The 23,533-nt window shown below is 38.9% G+C and overlaps 2 protein-coding genes across 2 annotated transcripts; both read left to right on the forward strand.

Moving 5' to 3' along the window:
* Window positions 1–436: 436 nt before the first annotated feature.
* On the forward strand, window positions 437–14,067 carry LOC131022416 (DNA-directed RNA polymerase V subunit 1). Its single transcript, XM_057951884.1, has 20 exons — window positions 437–804; window positions 1,322–1,414; window positions 1,499–1,625; window positions 1,719–1,834; window positions 1,964–2,011; window positions 2,393–2,560; window positions 3,310–3,468; window positions 3,558–3,713; window positions 3,996–5,723; window positions 5,829–6,004; window positions 6,137–6,212; window positions 6,316–6,440; window positions 7,146–7,303; window positions 7,835–8,109; window positions 9,548–9,721; window positions 9,831–9,971; window positions 10,058–10,297; window positions 10,854–12,484; window positions 12,660–12,774; window positions 13,197–14,067. Exons 2-20 carry the CDS (start codon window positions 1,334–1,336, stop codon window positions 13,791–13,793), a joined length of 6,291 nt encoding a protein of 2,096 aa, XP_057807867.1. The 5' UTR covers window positions 437–804; window positions 1,322–1,333; the 3' UTR covers window positions 13,794–14,067.
* A 3,524-nt stretch (window positions 14,068–17,591) lies between these two features.
* On the forward strand, window positions 17,592–20,450 carry LOC131022899 (uncharacterized). The gene is made up of 5 exons (XM_057952442.1): window positions 17,592–18,120; window positions 18,199–19,276; window positions 19,378–19,764; window positions 19,853–20,199; window positions 20,302–20,450. The coding sequence occupies exons 1-5, from the start codon at window positions 17,592–17,594 to the stop codon at window positions 20,448–20,450; spliced, it is 2,490 nt and encodes an 829-aa protein (XP_057808425.1).
* Window positions 20,451–23,533: the final 3,083 nt, after the last annotated feature.

Genomic DNA, 23,533 nt, shown 5'->3' on the forward strand with positions numbered 1-23,533 from the left:
GTTGTACATAATGGTATGATAAGTGAGGAGGTACAACAAGTGTGTCATAATTCATAAATTTATTTGACAATTTTTTCCAAAAAATAAAAAAAAAACTAGGCCTAGCTAGTAGCTCAGCGTATGGTTTCAGGGTTTGGGGCCTTTGGGCTAAAACAAAATAGAGAAAGAAAAAGAAAAAATAAAAAGAAAAACAAAGTTTTTTTTTTTTTTGAAGGAAGAAAAGAAAAAAAAATTAGTAAGACAAAAAAGGCTCCTCATACCCACATCATGTCCGCGGTCATTTACCGTTTGCGCCCTCAAAATCACTTGAAAATCTTCAGTCTCTCCAAAATCTTGAAAGGGTAATAAGGTAAATTCGCTAGAACACCATCAGTCCTTGCTCACTGTACTGCTGATCCCAACATTTACAAATGAATTTCATTTCTCTTTTTCCGTTAAAAACAACAAAAAATGCTCCAAATTTACAGGCCACACCACACCAGCAAGAAATTTAAATTCCTCGAAAAAGGAAAAATAGTAAAAGAAAAGGGGAAATTTCACATCTCCAAAGGCAAAGGCAAAGGCAAAGGCCAAACCCCTTTCTACTGCATGCAGAATTGAGTTGAAGACCCCCTTCTCACTAAAACCCCTTTCGCTTCCCCTCTCTATTTTCTCTCTCTCTACTTCCAGTTGCCGGCCGATTCCCGGACAAGGGGTTCACCTTTTCTAATTTTCTCGGCTTATTTCTGCGTACACTCTAATTTGAAGCTACATTTCGAATTCGCCGCTGGTTCTTGTCCCACATTTCTATGGTTTAAGAATTAGGTACAATTTCTACTTCTTCTTCTGTTAATGCATGTGTGTTTTGTGGTGTTTCTGTTGATGGGGTTGTTTCTTTTGTCACCTGTTTTGTCATGGGTTGAAGGGGGTTTTCTGTTATTTTTTATGATGTTGAATTTTTATGTTTCCGGGTTGAGGTTGAGAATAGGGGATCTTTTCTGGGTGGAGCCGTTCTCGGAAATGTGGATGTGTTTTGGGTTGGCCGTAGATGCTAAGCTTAGTGAAATGTACAAGGCGCAAACTCACCGTTTATCTGTTTGTGTGCACATGTGAATGTGTGTGTGTAGCATCGGTGGAACCTGTGATTTTTTGTGTATGCATGTGCTGTTTTTGCTGTAAATTGAACAATTTTTGTGATCCCCTGCTCGGCTGAATGTGGTCAACTCTTGGGACCCACTTATTTTGGCAAACTCCATCTAAGCCTCGAGCTCCATCTAATGTTTTTAGTGTTCCATTTATGCTTAATTTGCATCTTAATTTACATAGTTATCTTATATTCCAGTTGTTGGAGGAAATGGAAGGCCCTTTACCACCCGCAGCATTTGAGGCGAAGATAAAAGGGATCAGATTTACTCTGGCCACTCGTCAGGAGATTGTAAGCACATACTCATAGTTCATAGCTTGTTTCATATATGTCCATGATTTTCATGTTTTTTTGTCCTGCTAATTTCATGAACAGTCTAAAGCATCAATCAGCGACTGCCCAATCAGCCATGCCAGCCAGCTGTCAAATCCATTTCTTGGCCTGCCACTTGATAGTGGCAAATGCGAGTCTTGCGGCACGGGTGAGGCTGGGCAATGTGAAGGTATGCATTTATTCATCCACTTTTGAATTATATGAATAAATGAGAAGGAAATTTAGCCTGCAATATCTTTTAACACCATTCTTGATGTTTCAGGCCATTTTGGATACATCGACTTGCCAACTCCTATTTACCATCCCGATCATGTCGGTGAGCTAAAAAGGATGTTGAGCCTACTGTGCTTGAAGTGCTTAAAGTTCAAGAACAGGAAGGTAGTAACTGTTTATATTGTATTCCTTTATTACCATATAAAGACTGATTGAACTCTGGAACTGTTTATATTGTGTTCCTTTATTGCCATCAATATGAATAATCATCTTGCTCATTGTGTTTGGTTTCAGGTGAATAGTAACGGTGTTATTGAAAATTTGTTATCCTCTTGCTGCGAGGTAATTTTTTTATTTTTTATTTTTTTTGTTGCCTTCTCTTTTAACTCTTATATAAGACAACTATGGTGCATACTAGCACAACTGTGAAGACTGTGATAGCAACCTTAATTTGTTTACATAGTTTAAGAAGTTTACATATGTAGTTTTATTGAGTACTGATGACCTGTCCCGTTATGACCAATTTTGTCCAATAACAGTTACTTGTAGTTTTATTGAGTACTGATTTCCTTATCTAGCTTGCTGAAGTAGAGTCCCTTGTGGTTTTGGCTAACTAATGTCAGATCAAACTTGCTGCAATTTGCATCTGTTAGAACAGATGAGATGACTAACAATTCTGAACTTAAATTCTTGCAATGCCTCAAGTTTTTCACTTATCCGCAGGAGGCCTCACAAATATCTATCAACGAAGCCAAGACTAGTGATGGGGCTTACTATTTAGAGCTGAAACTCCCTTCGAAATCAAGACCTAAACACGGATGCTGGAATTTTTTGGAAAAATATGGATTCCGTTACGGAGATATGAATTCTCGGCCATTGCTTGCTTCTGAGGTATTGCGTAATAAACTTTATTTAAAAGCTGTCACATACTAGAGTTGTGATTTTGAACTCTTAAAAGATGTATCATTGTATGACTGTACTTGGTATAATACTCTGCCAAACAACTGGCATTTCAAGATGATTAGAAGCATCTTTTGCGGAAACTGAGAAAAGCTTTATCAAGGCGTGTTCTAATTTGGGAACAAGATAGCTGCTAGTTTTGATTAAGAATTTCAAATATTTAGCACATTTACATGAATTTATGGGGTATCTGATCAGGAGAAAAGTACTAACCAAACAAAAGGTTAAGATATATTTTCCATTAATAAATCAATCTTCTAGTAAAATAAATCAATTGCAGGTGCACCTGAAACTTAGTTTGACTTGCATGAGATCAGATAAGTATTACATTTCAAATTTTTCTTTCAAGAGGGGAGTTTGCTGTTTTTTATTTTTCCTAACCTGGCCTTTTGAATATTATTATTGTTCATTGATTCTGAACAAATTTGACCGTCTTCCTTGCTTATATCAGAGTGAGCTTAAGTCCCCCCCCCCCCCCCCCCCCCCCCCTTCTTCTTCTTCTCCCAGACTTGGATCAAATACAAAGAAAATAATGTTCCTGATCCTTTTCTTTCTTTTTGATGAACCTTTGAACTCCTGATGTTAAAAATCTTAGTTGTTTCTATTGATAAGCAAAATCCTTGCTCAGCCGTGCGGGACAGAGCTAATTTTGAATGTTGCCTATCCTTGACACATATAAGGTGGCGGCAATGCTAAGAAAAATCCCCCAGGAGACCAGAAAAAAGCTCTCTGCCCGAGGTTACTACCCTCAAGAAGGATATATCCTCCAGTACTTATCTGTTCCTCCTAACTGTCTGTCTGTGCCTGATGTTTCTGATGGAATCAGTACAATGTCTACGGTTAGTCATTTTCCTAAATCTAGTCCGCATTTTAGAAGTTCTTGTGCGTGTTGGCTGTTGGCTGATTGTCACGATCTATTAATTTCCAGGATTATTCTATAACGTTGCTTAAAAAGGTGTTGAGACAAGTAGAGATCATAAAAAACTCAAGGTCAGGGAATGCAAATTTTGAGTCTCAGGAGATTGAAGCCAATGATTTGCAAGCAGCCGTGGCTCAATATTTTCAGTTCAGGGGCACAGGCAAGGTATTTCTTGTTTCTGTTATTTCTTGGAACATACAGAAAATTGTTCTTTGCAACTTCCATCTAGGCTGTGTATGGGTTATGTTAGTGCCACTTTATATTTTGTAGTAGGAGTTTTAATGTTAGCTTATTAAATAAAATTCTGCTTCTATTTTTAAAAGTATGTATCATCTGCTTGTGACAAGAAAGGCACCTTCATCTACCTGTTGAACAGTTTCGTGATTACTGGTGACCGTTTTGGTTCAATTATAGCTATTAAATTCTGGCTAAAGCGCTGATTTATAGGCTTCTCGTGACGTTGATGGTCGCTTTGGAGTCAACAAGGAAGAAAATGTGTCTTTTACCAAAGCATGGCTTGAGAAGATGAAAACGTTGTTTATAAGGAAAGGCTCTGGTTTTTCTTCTAGAAGTGTGATAACTGGTGACCCGTTTAAAGGAGTGTCAGAGATTGGGTTGCCATTTGAAATAGCCCAAAAGATAACATTCGAGGAGCGGGTAAATGATCAGAATATGCTATTTTTACAGAAGCTGGTTGATGAAAAACTTTGCTTAACGTACAGGGATGGTCAGTCGACATATTCCCTGAGGGAAGGCTCAAAAGGGCATACATTTTTGAGGCCTGGTCAAGTTGTGCATCGTAGGATAATGGATGGGGATATTGTCTTCATTAATAGACCACCAACTACGCACAAACATTCTCTACAAGCTTTATCAGTTTACATTCACGATGATCATACCGTGAAGATTAATCCTCTTATTTGCGGTCCCCTTAGTGCTGATTTTGATGGGGATTGTATCCATTTGTTTTATCCCCAATCTCTTGAAGCTAAAGCAGAGGTGGTGGAGCTCTTCTCAGTAGAGAAACAGCTACTTAGCTCCCACACTGGGAACTTCAATTTGCAGCTGGCAACTGACTCACTGCTATCACTAAAATTACTGTTTAGAAAGCCCTTTTTGGTACGAGCAGCAGCACAGCAGTTGGCCATGTTTGTGCCGGAAGCGCTATCTGCACCTGCAGTAATGAAGTCCAGAAATGGCCCTCTTTGGACTGCATCACAGATTTTGCAGACAACTTTTCCTCCATCCTTTGATTGTTCTGGAGAGAGACATAGGATATGCAAAAGTGAGGTGCTGTATCTAGACTACAATAGGGATGTGATGGCCTCTATCATCAATGATATAGTCACCTCACTTTTCTTCTTGAAGGGACCAAAGGAGGTCTTGAGGTTCTTCAATTCTATCCAGCCTTTATCAATGGAAAGTCTTCACACAGAGGGTTTTAGTGTTAGTTTGAAGGACTTTTTCCTTACTCGGGATGTTTTGGAGGATATCCAGAAGGAAATTCAGAAGATCTTCCCGTTATTGTGTGATTTGCGAGCTTCATATAGTGAATCAGTTGCCTTGCAAGTGGACAGCTACTTGCGCAGTGTGAAGATCCCTGTTACTAACTTCATACGTGAGTCTTCAGCAATTGGCAACCTGATAGATTCCAAGAGTGAATCTGCTTTGAGTAAAGTGGTTCAGCAGATCGGTTTCTTAGGAATACAAATATCAAGTAAGGGGAAGTTCTACTCGGAAACTTTGGTCAAGGACATGTCGTCTCTGTTTCGAAAGAAATATCCTTCTTATGATGATAGTCCTTATGAAGAATTTGGCTTAGTTGGTAGACCTCTCTTTAGAGGATTGGACCCCTATCAGGAGATGGTTCATTCAATTTCCAGCAGAGAAGTGATTGTCCGTTCAAGCCGAGGATTGACTGAACCTGGCACACTCTTCAAGAATTTGATGGCCATCCTTAGAGATGTTGTCATATGCTATGATGGTAGTGTGAGGAATACGTGCAGCAACTCAATTGTTCAATTTGAGTATGGAGTGAATAGTGCCAATGTTGCAAGTGAGTTCTGTGCTGGTGACCCTGTTGGAGTTTTAGCTGCAACTGCCATGTCCAATCCTGCTTACAAGGCTGTGCTGGATTCTTCTCCAAGTAGCAACTCCTCCTGGGATATGATGAAGGTAATTAAAGTTTTGAGGAGACATAACATGGTCATTTGACAATTCTTATATTCTTCATTAGACTTGTGAAAAAATGTTTTAATATATATATTTGCAATAATTCAGGAGATACTGCTTTGTGGAGTTGGCTTCAAGAACGATATTGCTGACCGCCGCGTGATTCTTTACCTAAATAACTGTGATTGTGGCAGAAAGCACTGCCAAGAAAGTGCTGCTCTGATAGTTAAGAATCACTTGAAGAAAGTTAGTCTAAAGGACACAGCAATGGAGTTCCTGATGGAGTATTACTCTCTCTCTCTCTCTCTATATATATATACTCTATATATATATAGCTATCTCACATGTGCCATTGAACAAAGAGTAGTATTTGGTATAGACAATTCAATTTTCTTGTGCTTTTTTTGTTTTTACAGATATAGATCTCAGTTGGTGCCTGAAAGTGATGATGTCACTTCCGGCCTTCTTGTTGGCCATATTCATCTGAATAAGGTTTTTCTAAGCACTTTTTTCCTGTATTTTTCTTGGAGACAGTCGGTGCAATGTCAGAAATTTGTCACTGATGTTTTTCATTTGATGACTGATTGATTAACAGACACAGTTGATACAATCAAATATCAGCATAAATGATATTCTTGAAAAGTGTCTAGACACAATCAGTCTCAATCAGAAGAAGAAAAAGGTTGGAACTCTGTTCAAGAGAATTGAATTATCATCCAGGTTAGTGTTGGTTGGTGAAAATGCAATCATTGGTTAAGTCATTGTTTAGTTCATACTCCCTACGTCCCATTATTGTTGGTCTATTTCTTTTGGGCACGGGTATTTAAGAGAATAAGATTGTAGTGTAAATGTGTGTAAAGGTGTGTGGGGTCACATTGTTTGTAGTGTAAAATTATTACCAAATATTAATGGGACACCCCAATGAGGAAAACAGGTCAACAATGATGGGCAGATGAATGTACCTAAGAAGTATCCCATTGGAAATATTGGTTTTACCTCTTAAAACCAAGATGCAGCATATCCCTTCTATATATTTTCAGAAATAAGACTTGGTTTGGTGACAACTTTGTGCCTTGCATCATTGTCGAATATTTGTTAATGTAGATGGTGATTGTATTTTCTTTTGTGGATAATTATTGGCTTTTGCAATGGACAATTAAAACATATTGATCATTTATTGAAGATAATATTTTAGATTTGAAGTACTTAAAAATTTCAAAATGTTTGATTATTTCTCATGTTTAACAAGTATCCTTTTTTTTTTACTTGGACAATAAAAGCATAATGACCATTAACTTGGATGTTTAACACGTATCTCATATTTATTAGGATATGCATATTATAATGCAAGGTTTTGCTGAACTATCTTGTTAAATTGGTTAAAACAGAATTATTTACATCCTCATGCCATATATTTCTTTGCAGTGACTGTTGCTCCTTTTGCCAATCTTCGAAAAGCAAATGGACTGATGTTCCCTGCGTCCAGTTTCTTTGGCAAGGGGCAAGTGATGATCTCTTAGAGAGGGCTTCGGATTTCCTAGCCGATACAGTTTGCCCGGTGCTTTTGCAGACAGTCATTAAAGGTGTTTCATATATTTGCCTCCTCATATCTTACCTTGAGCTTGCTTTTGTCTTTTCTGTTTCCTGATGATGTCACCCTTTTTTTTTGTCTTTAATAATTTTCATTTTGTTAGGAATTCGGATCTGTATAACACAATGCGTCGCATGATCTTATTGTTTCCCAAGAATCTATATTTGCTTGTATCATATGTTTTATCCCCTAAGGGGACGTTTATTTTGAGTGATAGGATAGATTGATAAAACAGAGGATTGTGTATTTGAAGGATAAGATGGTCAAACAAGTTCAAAATTAATCAATCCATAAAAGATGGTAGATTAACTTGGATTATTTTTATCTATCTAAAATTAATCATTCCATCAAAAAATGGTAGATTAACTTGGACTATCCTATCACTCAAAGTAAACGCCCCTTAGAGTTTTCTACGTTTAGTGCCTCTTATGTTGTGATTGACTGCATAATGAATGTTCTTGTTGTTGACGACTGTATGAATGTATGTAATCATTTGAACATAAATGTGGCAACGGTTGTACAGGTGATCCTAGGGTTTCAGCTGCAAACGTAATATGGATAAGTCCCGATACTGCTACCTGGATCAGGAGCCCATGTAAGAGCCCTAAGGGTGAATTGGCTGTAGATATAACCCTGGAAAAAGATGCTGTTAAAAGGAGTGGAGATGCATGGAGGGTCGTGATGGATTCTTGCCTTCCAGTTTTCCATTTGATTGATGCTCAGCGTTCCATTCCATATGCAATAAAACAAGTAGAAAATCTGCTTGGTATTTCTTGTGCATTTGAGCAGGCTGTACAGGTATTATCCACTGATAATGTGCTAATTTCCATCCTCTCTGCTTTATGCCACTGACTATGTTTTTTTTGAGACATATGCCACTATGTTTAGGCTCCATGCACCTATCTTGTTGGGTTTTATCCTTTTATTGTTGAGTAATTCATTAACCAACAAAATATATTAATAGCCGGACACTAGATATCCAGTATTTTAGTATGATAGCACATCTAGACAGAAATCTGCACTTTTAGCAATTCATTCATTTTATGGTACTTGTTGGAGATTAGACTAAATGTTCGAATGGTACTGGTTATATTACATTTCTGTGCTGAGGTGGTCATGTAAACAGAACCAGGTCAATGAATGCCCTGTGCTCGAATCTTATTGCCACCCAGTTATCCAAAATTTTCATGCGCAAGGCTTTGATCTAAGAAACCGGGAACTAGAGTGGCTGTGCAGGGAATGCCAATTTAAATGTTAAAATGATACCTCACTAAAGCTTTCACTCAACACTACCTTCAAAAATTAATCTTTGGAGGACATTGTCATCCCAAAGTGTACTCTATGATGTGAAGCAGGTTAGGGATATGTTTTGGATAGACTATGTTGTGTTCTTAAATCTGAAGTATTCTAGATTTTGAATGCTTGTCAATCACTTGCTAAATGTGCTGCTCCCATCCTAGATTAATGGCTAGGAATCTTCAGTTCGAGTTCTAGCCTCTATATGTCTTTTCCTTTCTGGTGCACTTCATTTATTGTTTTGCTTTTCAGTTTTCACTTTTCTGGGAAGTTTGGCATTTCAATGCAGCCAACATAATCTTTGCTATATCTTAATGTCTGTTAACTGAGATCTTCTGTACTTAGCTAGATTATGTCCTAGTCATAGGTCTGAGATGCCCTACTCTGACGAAGTATGACAGATGACATGCACATTCTCTTATATCCGAGCTATGTGCTTGTGTCACCTATTATTGCAGATTGCCTTTTGTAGTCGGTTCTTGTAGAACTTAATACATTCCCAATATTGTACTGGTTAAAATGAAGGAACAAATAGAAGTTAGGCAACGAGGCTGTTTCCTCATTATTACTTGGGCCAATATCAAGAGTGTAGTAATCCTATTATGCATTTTACTGTATAAAACTTGATAATGGCCTTTAATCAACTTATGTCCCCTGCAAAAAGAAAATCCCCTCGAAGACTAACTGTCAGACCTACCTCTCATAAGGAAGAATGTCGCACTTTACTTTAATTCTATATTTATGAAGGGGATGGCAATTCTTGGTGAAACTGTGTTCTATGTTGACTTTTCTAGTTCGGGAAGTCCATATCATGTTCCAGAGATGACAGGAGAAAGTTGGATTTGGTTACTCAAAACATGTCAATAACCAATGTTGTCAGTTAATTTTGATTTTTGATTTTTTTTTTCAAAAACTACTAACATTCTGTACTGTTGCACAGCGTTTGTCTACATCAGTGACAATGGTTACGAAAGGTGTGCTCAAGGATCATCTTCTTTTGCTGGGTAATAGCATGACATGTGCTGGAACGTTGATTGGTTTTAATGCTGGTGGCATCAAGTCTCTGTCCAAATCACTTGGTGTTCAAGTACCATTCATGAACGCAACATTATTTGTAAGTAGTCTTACTTTTTGTACTGTACATTAATAAGTGGTATGTCTTAACTCTTAGATCTTCTTTTCAGCTGTTTTAATAAAAAATGTTCTTGTTATCCTATTTTCAGACTCCTAGAAAGTGCTTTGAAAGAGCAGCTGAAAAATGCAATGTTGATAATTTGTCAAGCATTGTGGGTTCATGTGCCTGGGGAAAGCACGTATCTGTGGGAACTGGATCTCCTTTTGAGATCGTTTGGGGGACAAAAAATGTATGGTAACTGTATATCTTCTTTCAATCAATCCTTCTGCTGAATATATTTTGGGAAACTGATTCATGTTTCGAATCTTATCTTAGTCTGAGTTGATGGTGGATGAGGAAATTGACGTGTACAATTTCCTCCGCATGGTGAATAGCTCAAAGCTGGAAGATACAGGCACTAGTTGTCTGGGAGCAGAAATTGATGATCTGGACCAGGATGACTATATGGATTTTGATCTGTCTCCAGTACGAGAATCTGGTGCAGATAAGCCCACTTTTGAGGACGGAATTGACTTTAGGCTTGATGGAGATAATAATGATGGATTATCCAAGGAGGTAAATATTTATCCTAGAAGTTGTGGTAGCATGTGGCTAGGAGACATTAGGTTGGTAAGAGCAAACCAGTGGCACAGCCAAATAACTGTTTAGCTAATGATGGATTTCCTTTATCCGTAGAGTACATTGAATGTGCAGAAAGGGCTATAACAGAGACAGAGTTTCTCTTATTTGTATTTTGAGCTTCCAGAACAGAATAATCTCTAGTATTAGCATTTCTAGCATTGCAACAATGCTGGTCGGCCAGATCTGTTTTACTTGCTTTTGCAGTTTGATTCCACCTTTCTTATTTCCCTTGTGCACATTTCACATTTTTTTCTAGTTGCGGCTAATCGTGGGGGTTCAACCTCTTGCACTTGTGAGAATTTTCTTCTATCATTTTGATTAGAGTTGTCTGATCCCCTAATTATTTATTTGGATAGGATCACCTACATGTAGAGGTGATGTATATAATTTTAAAATATTGTCTTTTGAGTGTGTGTGATTAAGCAGCCATAGCTAGTCAATTTACTCTAAATCTTCATTGTGAAATCTTAAAGTTGACTTTTATGTACAGGATGATGGGGGATGGTCTTCTTGGGGTAAAAAAGTTGGCTCAGGGGTAAGCGATTGGGCAACAACAGCTGAAGATAGTGCCTGGGGTAAAAAAGTAGATTCTGAAGAAAATGGTTGGGCGGCAAAGTCAAACAAGGCTGAAGAAAGCAGTTGGGGTAAAAAAGTAGATTCTGAAGAAAATGGTTGGGCAAAGTCAAACAAGGCTGAAGAAAGCAGTTGGGGTAAAAAAGTAGATTCTGAAGAAAATGGTTGGGCAAACTCAAACAAGGCTGAAGAAACCACTCGGTGTAAAAAAGTTGATTCTTCAGAAAATGATTGGACTAAAAGTTCTGAACAGAGCACTTGGGGTAATAAGACTGCTGAGCAAAGCTCTTGGGGCAAAAATGTTCGCTCTGAGGAAAATGATTGGACGAAAAAGCCTGAGGAAAGCACTTCAGGTAGGAAGGTCAATTCTGAAGGAAATGATTGGAGGAAACAGCCTGATACATCCAATTGGGCTGAAAAGGTTAATTCAAGGGGAAATGACTGGAACAAAACTGCCGAACAAAGCTCTTGGGGTGAAGAAGAGAAAGGTAATTCAACCTGGGGAAAGAAAGTAGATTCTGATGGAGGAGGCTGGGGAAAGAAGGATGACCGGAACAAGTGGGCTGCTAGTTCGAGTCCAACAAAGCCTCGTGATCAGTCAGATTGGGCAGCTGCATCTGGTGGAGAGGGCCGGAGTAAAATAAATGAGCAGAGCAGTAGTTGGGGTGCACCTATGACTGATACTCAGTCTACTTGGGGTAAAAATACCACTAAAATAGACGATGGAAAATCTCAGGAAGGTGGCTTGTGGTCAGCTCCTTCTGGAGCTCAGAGAGAGGCAGCTCGTCATGAACCATCTAATGCTGCTGGTTGGGACCAATTAGGATCTGGTACTGACTCTCTCCAGTCAGATTCAAAGGATAATCCATGGGGAAATTCTAAAGCGGCTGATGAATCAACCCACGCGAAGGCTTCTGGTACTTGGGGCTCTTCAAACGACTGGGATAAGTTTATATCGCAGTCTCCTGCAGGAGAAAACAAAGAGTCTCAATCAAATAACTGGGGTTCAAGCCAGAAACAATCGAACGTCTCTACACCTGCGCAGGGTTGGGGTTCAAAGGACGATACCTGGGGAACTAAGGTGGCTGATGAATCAACTCACTCAAAGGTTTCTAGTACTTGGGGATCTTCGAATGACTGGGGTAAGTCTGATTCACAGTCTCATGCTGGAGAGAACAAAGAATCTCAGTCAAATAACTGGAGTTCAAGACAGTCAAGCGACACTACACCTACTCAGGGTTGGGGATCTCCAAATGTTGATACTTCCACTGACAAAGATGCAAGGCCTCAGTGGGGGGGTGGTCGTGGCCGAGGTCGGGGTAGAGGTTGGGGCCGAGGTCGTTCCAGAGAAGGTTCACAAGGTAGGGGCCCTTCAAGTGATGGAGAATGGAAGAACAGGAGACCTCGTCCAGTTGATGATCCTAATGCTCCTGGGCTTTTCACTGCAACAAGGCAGCGGTTGGATTCATTCACTGCAGAAGAACAAGATGTTCTTGTGGAGATTGAATCAATCATGAAGAGCATCAGAAGAGTAATGCATCAGACAGGGTAAAATCTTCTTCCTCATCCTTTTCTTTTCTTCCCGATATCTGTCCTTCATGTTGGAATATTATTCAAAGATTTCAGGTTAGATGGAACTGAGCCAACTGTATTTTTCCTCAATTGTTGGTTTTGCTCTAAATTGAACCAAAAATGTAACTTTCCGTTTTACATTTATGTGAAGGTACAACGATGGTGATCGGTTATCTGCTGATGATCAGACATACATCGTTGATAATGTGCTCAATTATCATCCTGACAAAGCTGCAAAAATAGGAGCTGGATTAGATTATATCATGGTATGGTTGTTTAATTTGCATTAATTTTATTACATTGTCATAATCCTGAAATTTATCATCAGAAGATAGAAATCAAACTTTTGTTACAGCTTTCCAAAGCAACTTCAAATTCCAGCCTAAAGCATTTGCCTAGTTTCTAGAACTTGGATCTCTCTGTTTTCTTATATAAGTGAACCCCAAGTTATGCCTATAATGTGTTCTCGGTCCCAATTCATTCTGTCTTGCGACTTTCTGTAGATTACCTGTTATGTTTGGAGTTTAATCACATTAGTTCTCCCTCAATTCACAGTTTTGTGTTGTCGAAATGAATCATTAATTTCCGATGGTTCTTCTGCTCAAAATGAGGCTAATTTTGGCCTTTGATGCGTTTTCATTCATGTAAATACATAAAATAAGCTAATCTCTTGGGACTCACCTCACAGGTTAGCAAGCATAGTGAGTTCCAGGACAGCAGGTGCTTTTATGCCGTCTCTGTTGATGGCGTGGAATCAGATTTCTCCTACATCAAGTGCCTCAACAATTTCATCAAGGAGAAGTACCCCGACAAGGCGGAATCTTTCATGCCCAAGTACTTCAAAAAGCAACAATCGCGCCCTGGGTGGAACAAAGACCGTGGTGGTGGTGGTCCTCCTCGTAGTGAAGCTGGGACGCCCCGTGGCTGGAACAGTGATTCCAATGAAGCTGGGACACCATCAACATGGGCACGGACCCCGGGCTCTCAAAGTGAAGCTGGGACGCCCCGTGGCTGGAACAGCGATTCCACTCTAGCGACAGAGGAAGCCGGGACACCATGGGCGCAGACCCCAGGTCCTCAAAGTGAAGCTGGGACGCCCCGTGGCTGGAACATTGATTCCACTCCTGCAACAGAGGAAGCCGGGACACCATGGGCGCAGACCCCAGGCCCGCAAAGTGAAGCTGGGACTCCCCGTGGCTGGAACAGCACTTCCACTCCAGCAACAGAGGAAGTGGGGACGCCGTGGGTGCAGACGCCAGGCCCCGATGACGCAGCTACTGGTTGATGTACAACACATCACCTTTGTTATTGATGTACAGCTTCTTTAGCTACTAACAAGTTGGAATTTTCCAGAATTACTGATCATTTTGTGGTTAGGTTGGTCGATGACATGAAGTTTTTCACTTCACTTTTTATCTCTTCATCTTCATGGCTGGATTTTTGGTTTATCTATGAACTTATTGTTACCATCTCCAATCTCATGCAGTGCCATTCATCGTGTTTTATTACCTTGTATTACTCTATTTATTTATGCAGGAATTGCTTCTTTTTCCATCTTATTTCATGTCTCTGTATTTTATATCGATGTGCTTATTTTGATATTGTGTTAAACACACTAATCTGTGGTAAACAGATAGCACATTCCTTACATGGTAGTGGTTCAAGTCCATAGATAATAATATAGTATTATTGGCAATTTTTCTTATGCTTGGTCGTGTAAAACATGAAACTGAAATATGATAAGGAGCAGAGTTTGGATCTCTTAACATTTAATTTTGTATTCCCTCCGTCCATGATCAATGTTACTCACTTTTTTCGGTGTGAATTTTAAGAAAAATTAGATGAGTGTATTGTGAGTGGAGTTTGGGTCCCACAATAAAAATGGTGAGAATTCCCACAAGTAATCAAAATGAGATAGTTTGTGACTTATATAGCCACCAAACATAAAAGATGACTTTAGGGGTCAAAAGGCATTGAAATGACAAACACACCCTTACTAATTAGTAATAAAAATAAAAGAAAAATAAAATTGACTTTAGGGGTCCAACAATGGCTCTCTCTCTCTCTTTCGAATGACTCTCTCTCTCTCTTTCGAATTCAGCAACAATGGCTCTCTCTCTCTCTCTCTCTCTCTCTTCGAATTCACCTTCTTCCTCATAAATGACTCTCTCTCTCTTTCGAATTCAGCCAACAACTCTCTCTCTCTCTTCGAATTGAGCTGATTTCTCATAAATGAAGTTATCTTCCTCAGCCATGAGAATTTCGCATGTTAAGGATTCACCGTACAAATCAATAAATGTGATAGTAAATGCAAATGTTAAGGTAGGTTGGTGAAGAAATAGATGAATATTTGGGTGTGTGTTCATTCTTCATCTCTTTCTTTATTTTTTCTATCGAAAACCCTCGAAAATTCTGAAAAAAGTATCGATTTTTTATTTGGAAAAGCTTGGGTCGGACGAAATTGTTTGGGCATTCTGATTGTATTTAGGTATGTATGTTAAATTCATAGCAAATGTATAAATTGTATGTTTTATTTTCTGATTTTGGTGAGAAAATTTCAGTACACAGTAGCCTCTGCGTAAATGACACAGTTAAGACTATATTGGAATCAAAATCGAGATTTATTGTTGCGTATTGATAAAATTTAGTTTTTTCACGTCTAAGACCACGTTGAGTGTGAAAAATATAAAATAAATGCTTGATTTTGAGGACACAGTTGGGAGATATGAATGTGTTCTTAGCTACACAGTTGAGCTAAATTGCACAGTGTAAATAATATGCACAGTTGAATAATATACACAGTTGGGAGATATGAAGGTGTTCTTAGCTACACAGTTGGGAGATATGAAGGTGTTCTTAGCTACACAGTTGAGCTAAATTGCACAGTGTAAATAATATGCACAGTTGAATAATATACACAGTTGACTATAATACTTAAATAGTTGTATAATAATAAAATTCACTAATCAATACTATTTAATTTATTTAATTTAGCTAGTTAATTAAATTAATACGTGCACAATAATTGATTCTATTTGTACACGTTTGATCAAAATCAACCGTATAAATGTTGTGCACATTTGACTATATACACAGTTGACATATTATTAATGAATTATCTTAATTATTTCTTATTAAAATTTAATTAATATTTAACTTTGTTAATATATCTAGTTAATTAATTTACTAATTAATCATATTATTTAATTTTATTATAATATTTATTTTGAGCACATTTGACTATAATGCGTACACAGTTGATTCAATTTGTACACGTTTGATCAAAATCAACCGTATAAATGTGTGCATAGTTGAACAATATACACAGTTGACATATTATTAATTAATTATCTTAAATATTTATTATTAGAAATTAATCAATATTTAACTTTGTTAATTTATCTAGTTAATTAAATTACTAATTAATCATATTATTTAATTTTTTATTAATTAAGTTACATATTTATTTATTATTATTATAATATTTATTTTGAGCACACTTGTCAATAATGCGTACACAGTTGATTAAATTTGTACACATTTGATCAAAATCAACCGTGTAAATGTGTGCATAATTGAACAACATACACAGTTGAGATATTATTTATGAATTAGCTTAAATATTTCTTATTAGAAATTAATCAATATTTAAATTTGTTAATTTATCTAGTTAATTAAATTACTAATTAATCATATTATTTAATTTTTAATTAATTAAGTTATATATTTATTTATTAATATTATAATATTCATTTTGAGCATACTTGACTATAATGCGTACACAGTTGATTCAATTTGTACACTTTTGATCAAAATCAACCGTATAAATGTGTGCATAGTTGAACAATATACACAGTTGACATACTCCCTCCGTCCCGCTAAAGTTGGCTACATTTGTTTCGACACGGAGATTAAGAAATGTAGTGTTATGTTTTAATTGAGTGGGGCCCATCAAAATTATTGAGTTAATTAAAATCTGCCAACAACCACCACAAATCTGCCAACTCACCGTCGCCGGCGACCGGAGCACCACCCCCTCCGACCACCCTCAGATTTAAGAGCACCAACCTCTGAGAACAACCACCACCACCGTAGCCAACAACCACCACCCTCAAACCAGCCGCCTGAAAACAACCACCACCCTCCGACCACCCTCTGAGAACAACCACCACCCTTCGACCACCCTCAGATTTATCGGCGATGGCAGAGCCACCACCTCCATTCACCAGTTCCACAACTTCGCCTCTCATCAGCCTCACCTCGATCTAGGCGAATCACCCCCAAATCGCGCCACCCTCAGAGAGGGGAAAGGTTCGGCGGTGGTCGCGGCGCAGACCCGAGAGGCGGCGGCCATGGGGTCGCGGCGCAGACAGACAGACGGCGGCCATGGGGTCGCGCCACCTCAGATCTGGGCGAACCATCCCTAAATCGCGTGAATCGAAACCCTAAGGTAAGCGATTGCTGCCTTGCTCACCGGAGACGACGACAGATTCAGATGGGGAAGCCGGCGGTCAGACGAGAGAGAGGAGAGAAGCGTCCGACGAAGAGAGAGCGGGAGAGCAGAGGCGAGAGAGGTCGGGGCTGGGGCGGAAGCCGACGGCCGGCGACGGTGTCTTCGCCGAAGAAGAAGAAAGAAGAAGATCTTAGAGAATGGCGGCTAGGTTAGGTGCAAATGATGGAAACATAGATTTAAGTAGGTTAAATTAGGGTTTTCTTAATAACTTAATTAATGACTTTAATTAAGTTAATTTTTTGCCATTTTTAGAAAGTGGCCAACTTTAGTGGGACACCCAAAATGAAAATGTAGCCAACTTTAATGGGACGGAGGGAGTATTATTTATAAATTAGCTTAATTATTTCTTATTAAAATTAATTAATATTTAATTTTGTTAATTTAGATACTTAATTAAAATACTAATTGAGCTTATTATTTAATTTTTTATTAATTAATTTATATATTTATTTATTATTGTTATAATATTTATTTTGCGCACACTTGACTAAAATGCGTACACAGTTGAGTTTAATTCTTGTGCACAGTTGAAAACACATTTACTAATTTATATGCACTTCTTTTGCAGATATGTCGTCAAGACGTGTAGCAATTCGCCATGGTGGTCATTGGGAGAGATCCAATTACATAGGTGGTGACGAGGTTCTTTTATACATGCCTGTGGGTTTGTTATCCTATGATAATCTAGTACGAGGGATTAACGAGCAATTGGATTGTGATGAAAGCGCCTCTGATTATTTGTTTCATTATCTGATGAGCATGAGCGATGGTAGGAGAACAAAAGTTGCCTTGAAAAGTGATACAGATTTTTTTCGACTGCTTTTGGAACAGAATGACTATCCAGTAGTCTATGTTGTCAAGAAAGGCAAGCAGCCAACCGGAGATGTAGAAAATCGCACAGAGTCAAGGTGTTTTGGTGATGGCAAGCGTCAAACAGTCGACGCGCATGCTCAGATAGTGTCTTCCGATGATGAGGTCGTCGACAAGCGTCGTGAAGAGATAGTGTTGGCGGCAATCCATGAATTTACAGGTTGGATTCGCCAACCTGGTCACCTCGAGAAGATGATTGGGAATCGTAAATTTTCTTCTGATGATCATGGTAACAAAGATGTGCCTGCTGAAGATGACGTTCCTCATTCAAGCAATGAACTCCGCAATTAGTTGATTGTTATCCCAGATTTTGATAGTACCTTACCATTGAATTGGGCTGAACCATCGTTTCCAGATAAAGACCAACTTGCGGTGAATGCCACATTTCGGTCTAAGGATGAGTTGGCAATTGCTGTAGGGCTTTATCACATGGAGAAAAAAGTGGAGTACGCGGTGGATCGATCCACCACCGAACGTGTGGGTTATATCTGCAAACATGACGACGAATGCCCTTTCATGTTGCGTGCAGTCCAGGAAGTTGGACTTTGGAGAATCATTAAGTTCATTCCAAACCACACTTGTCGTTCGAATTTGACTCGCACTGCTCCGAGAATGGTGCCGTCTAGAGTAGTTGCTGCATACTTTTCACGAAAATTATCGGTGGAGAGGATTGTTCTAAAACCGAAAGAGATGATGGATGAAATGCTTAGGCTATTTGGCATTCAGATGGGCTACAAGTTTGCTTTGCGGTCCAGGGATATTGCTCTAGAGATGATGTATGGTGGGTTCGAGCAGTCTTATCAGAGGCTCCCGACTTATCTATACTTGTTGGGGGAGCGTAATACTGGGACCATATATGATGTTCAGACTACTCAGACGGGTGAGTTCCGCTACATGTTTTTAGCTCTTGGACAGTCTATTCACGCCTTTCAAAATCATCTTAGGCCTGTCATTGTAGTAGATGGAACCCACCTTAAAGGAAAGAACAAAGGGGTTCTCTTTGTCGCAGTTACTAAAGATGGTAACGAAGGGGTCTTTCCACTTGCAATTGGTCTTGGTCCGATCGAGAATGACGAATCATGGACATATTTTTTCTCGATGTTGCGTGCGAGCCTAGGAGATCCACCGGATGACTTACTGATCGTGTCTGATCAACACACGAGCATCCGGAGTGCCATTGAGTCCATATACCCGAATGTTGCTCACGGGTTGTGCTTTTATCATATACAGAAGAACTTGGCGCGATTTGGCCGTCACGTAGCTGAAATATACAAAAATGCAGCCTACAGTTATCGACATGAAGTATTTAACTTGAGCTTTGCTGCTTTGGAAGCCCACCACCGGGCGGGTGCTTACAAGAGACTGACAGATATTGGGGTTGAAAGGTTAGTTTTTTTATTCACATACTGTACACAGTTGATTCACATAGCACACAATCAATTGAATTCTTCATACACAGTTGATAGATTATTATTGATTTAATAAGGTGGGCAAGATCGAAGTGTCCGGTACGGCGCTACAGTTTTATGACGTCTAATGCAGCTGAAAGTATGAATGCTCGATTGTTATGGGCGAGACGTCTGCCGGTTTGCGCCATGTTGGAAGTGTATCGCTCAACTGTAGAACAATGGTTTGACCAACGACGCGCAGAAGCTTTAGCCAGAGACCACGAGATGACAAAGGAGGCTTTCAGAAAACTATCTTTATCTGTAGAATCGGGTCGTCGCTATACTGTTCGGGGAACAACGACACATGTATTTAAAGTCGAATTAGAGAACAAGACAACCTTTGTTGATCTACAAAGCTGGACATGCGATTGTCGTGAGTTTGATTTGGACATGATACCGTGTCGTCACGCTTGTGCTGCTATACGGTATCTCAGTTATTTATTTCGTATAATGTTTCCAAGTTATTGATCCTTTTTACAATTGATCCTTTTTTATTTTTTGTTTTTATTTTAGGCATGCCAACCTCAACGTCTATGACTTTGTGGGACGTTATTTCAAACAACATGCCTTATTACAAACTTATGCAGCTCGGGTAGAGCCAGTTCCACAACCTGACACGTGGGATGTGCCGACTTCAGTATCTGGCTACATTATTCGACCACCGGTCATTAAGCGACAATCTGGACGACCGAAAGACAGCAGAGCTCAATCACATCTTGAGAAATCGTCGTCCACCACACCGCGTCAAATTTGTGGCAGGTGTAAAGGCCATGGGCACAATAGGAGATCATGCGCGGCATCTCTTCCTACCGAGGACGTGGACCCTCAACCACAGAAGGGCCGACAAAAGAAGAAGTGCAGTATATGTAAGAGTACGGATCATACGAAGAAAAAATGCCCTCCTCCTCCACAAGATGACTGTTAGCAATTGTGTATGCATTCAACTGTGTACTCTATTTAAGCGACTGTTATTGTGCACCGGATAACTGTGTATGCATTCGACTGTGTTCTATCATTGTGCACTGTCATTGTGCACCGTATAACTATTCCTTTTGGCCGATTTGAGGGCGTTTGGGCAATGGAAATTAAGAACTTGAACATCCTAAGTTAATTTCAATGGTCTACAATTCAAATTGGATAGTTGTTTTTAATGAAACACGTGTAAATTACTAAGATGCTATTATATGCACACTAACATATACACTTACTACACTTAAGTTACATATGATATATGTTCAATATGTTTGAGCGAGTGATGGATATGAACACAATTAACTCATTTTATTGAATATAATGTTTACCAATACATTTCAATACTTAATTTCACTTAATTGCATCTCAATTACTAAAATATGCCCCGTTTAAAGGGTAGTTAGCCCGCAGCTGTGTATGCATTCGACTGTGTACTATCATTGTGCACTGTCATTGTGCACCGTATAACTATTCATTTTTACCGATTTGAGGGCGTTTGGGCAATGGAAATTAAGAACTTGAACATCCTAAGTTAATTTCAATGGTTAACAAATCAAATTGAATACTTATTTTTAATGAAACACGTGTAAATTACTAAGATGCTATTATATGTACACGAACATATACACTTACTACACTTAAGTTACATATGATATATGTTCAATATGTTTGAGCGAGTGATGGATATGAACACAATTAACTCATTTTATTGAATATAATGTTTACCAATACATTTCAATACTTAATTTCACTTAATTGCATCTCAATTACTAAAATATGCCCCGTTTAAAGGGTAGTTAGCCCGCAGCTGTGTATGCATTCGACTGTGTACTATCATTATGCACTGTCATTGTGCACCGTATAACTATTCCTTTTTGCCGATTTGAGGGCGTTTGGGCAATGGAAATTAAGAACTTGAACATCCTAAGTTAATTTCAATGGTTAACAAATCAAATTGAATACTTATTTTTAATGAAACACGTGTAAATTACTAAGATGCTATTATATGTACACTAACATATACACTTACTATACTTAAGTTATATGTGATATATGTTCAATATGTTTGAGCAAATGATGAATATGAACACAATTAACTCATTTTATTGAATATAATGTTACTAATACATTTTAAATACTTAATTTCACCTAACTGCATCTCAATTATCAAAATATGCCCCGTTTAAAGGATAGTTAGCCCACAAATGTGTATGCATTAAACTGTGTATTGTCATTGTGCACTATTTTACACAATTGAAGAATCGTACACACTTCAGAATTTGGTACACAAATGAAAATTGGTGCACAGTTTATCCAATTTGTACACATGTAATTTAATTTCCTTAATTAATTAGTACACAGTTCAGTGGAAGACTCGTACACACTTGAGAATTTGGTACACAGCTGAAAATTCATGCACAGTTCATCCAATTTGTACACATGTAATTTAATTTTCTTAATTAATTAGTACCTAGTTCATTCAATTTGACCACAGTTAATACAATTAATACAAATGAAAATTCGAAAACAGTTGAAGACTCGTACACACTTGAAAATTTGTGCACAGTTAATTAGCACAAATGATGTAATAAGTGCATAATTGATAAATTCAAAATATGTGCACAGTAGCTAAATACGTACACAGTAGCTAAATACGTTCACAGTAGCTAAATACGTTCACAAAAACAGCCCACAATCCAAAGCAGAGTTCAACATCCAACCTAAATATCAAATAGTAAGAGAAAATATCCGACGAGCAACACGATGCCTATACTGGGACAAGTATATCTCGTCGATAGCCCCTCGGTGATGCTCTGTGCGCGTCAAGAGACGATCAAGTATCATGGTGCAAAAGGGGCCGCAACTAACCGAGTCCGTCTGACAAAATTGATCACGCGAAGGCATCACGGTCAATGGGATCTCGTACAGTTGCTCCAGTTTGGAATCGTGATGCTGCCAGTAACCTGCCTGCCTCAAGAGTCGGGGAAGGAGACGAGTAACCTAACCGAGTCCGTCTGCATGCTTGCATGGCAATCCATGCAAGCAACAAGAAGTAGATGGTTGTGGTGGCTCTGGAGAATGTGTCCTCTGCCGCTTCTCGGCTGCTGCACTACGGCGTGAAGAATCGCTGAGTCGGCGGGTGGACTTACGTGCAGTCTTACGCCCTGGCTCCTTTCTTCTCTTCCTATTCGGTCGCTCTTCTTCAGACCTCTCAATGATTTCAATGTCTTCATCAACAAGTTGTTTCTTTGCTGCATGCCTCTTCGAGGGCTCAAAGGTAACCGCCATGTGATCATCTCTCCTAACGCTCACATAGAACTCCTGGGCTTCCTCCATAGGAGTAGGAACCATAGGCTCAATCGTCAGCTACACAAAATCAATGAAATGTGTTAACAATTATCAACTGTGTATCAAGTAATCAAATGTGTAACAATTATCAACAATGTATCAAGTAATCGACTGTGTAACAGTGTAATCAATTTTGTGTCACTGTGTAACAGTGTAATCAACTGTGTATCAAGTAATCAAATGTGTTAACAATTATCAACTGTGTATCAAGTAATCAACTGTGTAACAATGTAATCAATTTTGTAAATGTATTCAACTGTGCAACCGTGTATCACTATCGAAAAACATAACAAAAACTCAATACCAATAAAACAACTTTAAGAAAGGTTACCTGACGATCGAAAAACTCAGAAAAATCATCGGAAGGAGCAGCATGTGTGTCCCAATGCAGACAACGAGGAATGCCCATCTCGCTGTCACGCTTCCCACAAGTGTTTCCTAATTTTGGTATCACCTCATAGGACCATATCTGCAATGCCCACACAGGACCGAAGATATGATACGTCTTTCTACTATTCTTGATGTAGTTTGGATGTTTCACCACCACACTCAATTGATAGCATAAAATAGAGAAAGTGTAGGATCCCCATGGAAAACTCGCCCAACCATCTTCGTCCTCTACTAAGGCCCATACCCAGTCATCAATCCATATGCTATCTCCACGATAAATCAAAAGGTTATATAAGCATAGTATGTTGGCAGCCTTCAACAAATCCTCCGGATCCTTCAATGATTCGGCATTGAAGTCAAATTCCAGGCCGCAAACCCTCACTTTTTTGCCTTTATAATGGCGCGTGTAGAGGCTGCTCTCGGGGGCGACATGGTCATCTTTATGGTCGAAGTCGGAAGGGCCGAACCTAAGACCCGTGACCA

This window comes from Salvia miltiorrhiza, chromosome 4, assembly GCF_028751815.1.
Source record: "Salvia miltiorrhiza cultivar Shanhuang (shh) chromosome 4, IMPLAD_Smil_shh, whole genome shotgun sequence".
Classification (NCBI taxonomy): Eukaryota; Viridiplantae; Streptophyta; class Magnoliopsida; order Lamiales; family Lamiaceae; genus Salvia; species Salvia miltiorrhiza.

What these genes read in the sequence shown, in the direction of transcription:
- LOC131022899 (XM_057952442.1), top strand. Translation starts at nt 17,592, where the DNA reads ATGTCGTCAAGACGTGTAGCAATTCGCCATGGTGGTCATTGGGAGAGA. An exon ending in ATTTTCTTCTGATGATCATG is followed by an intron (nt 18,121 to 18,198) that starts GTAACAAAGATG and finishes TTGTTATCCCAG; the next exon opens with ATTTTGATAGTACCTTACCA. An exon ending in CACGCTTGTGCTGCTATACG is followed by an intron (nt 19,765 to 19,852) that starts GTATCTCAGTTA and finishes TTTTTATTTTAG; the next exon opens with GCATGCCAACCTCAACGTCT.
- LOC131022416 (XM_057951884.1), top strand. Translation starts at nt 1,334, where the DNA reads ATGGAAGGCCCTTTACCACCCGCAGCATTTGAGGCGAAGATAAAAGGG. An exon ending in TGAGGCTGGGCAATGTGAAG is followed by an intron (nt 1,626 to 1,718) that starts GTATGCATTTAT and finishes TTGATGTTTCAG; the next exon opens with GCCATTTTGGATACATCGAC. An exon ending in GCCATATTCATCTGAATAAG is followed by an intron (nt 6,213 to 6,315) that starts GTTTTTCTAAGC and finishes ATTGATTAACAG; the next exon opens with ACACAGTTGATACAATCAAA.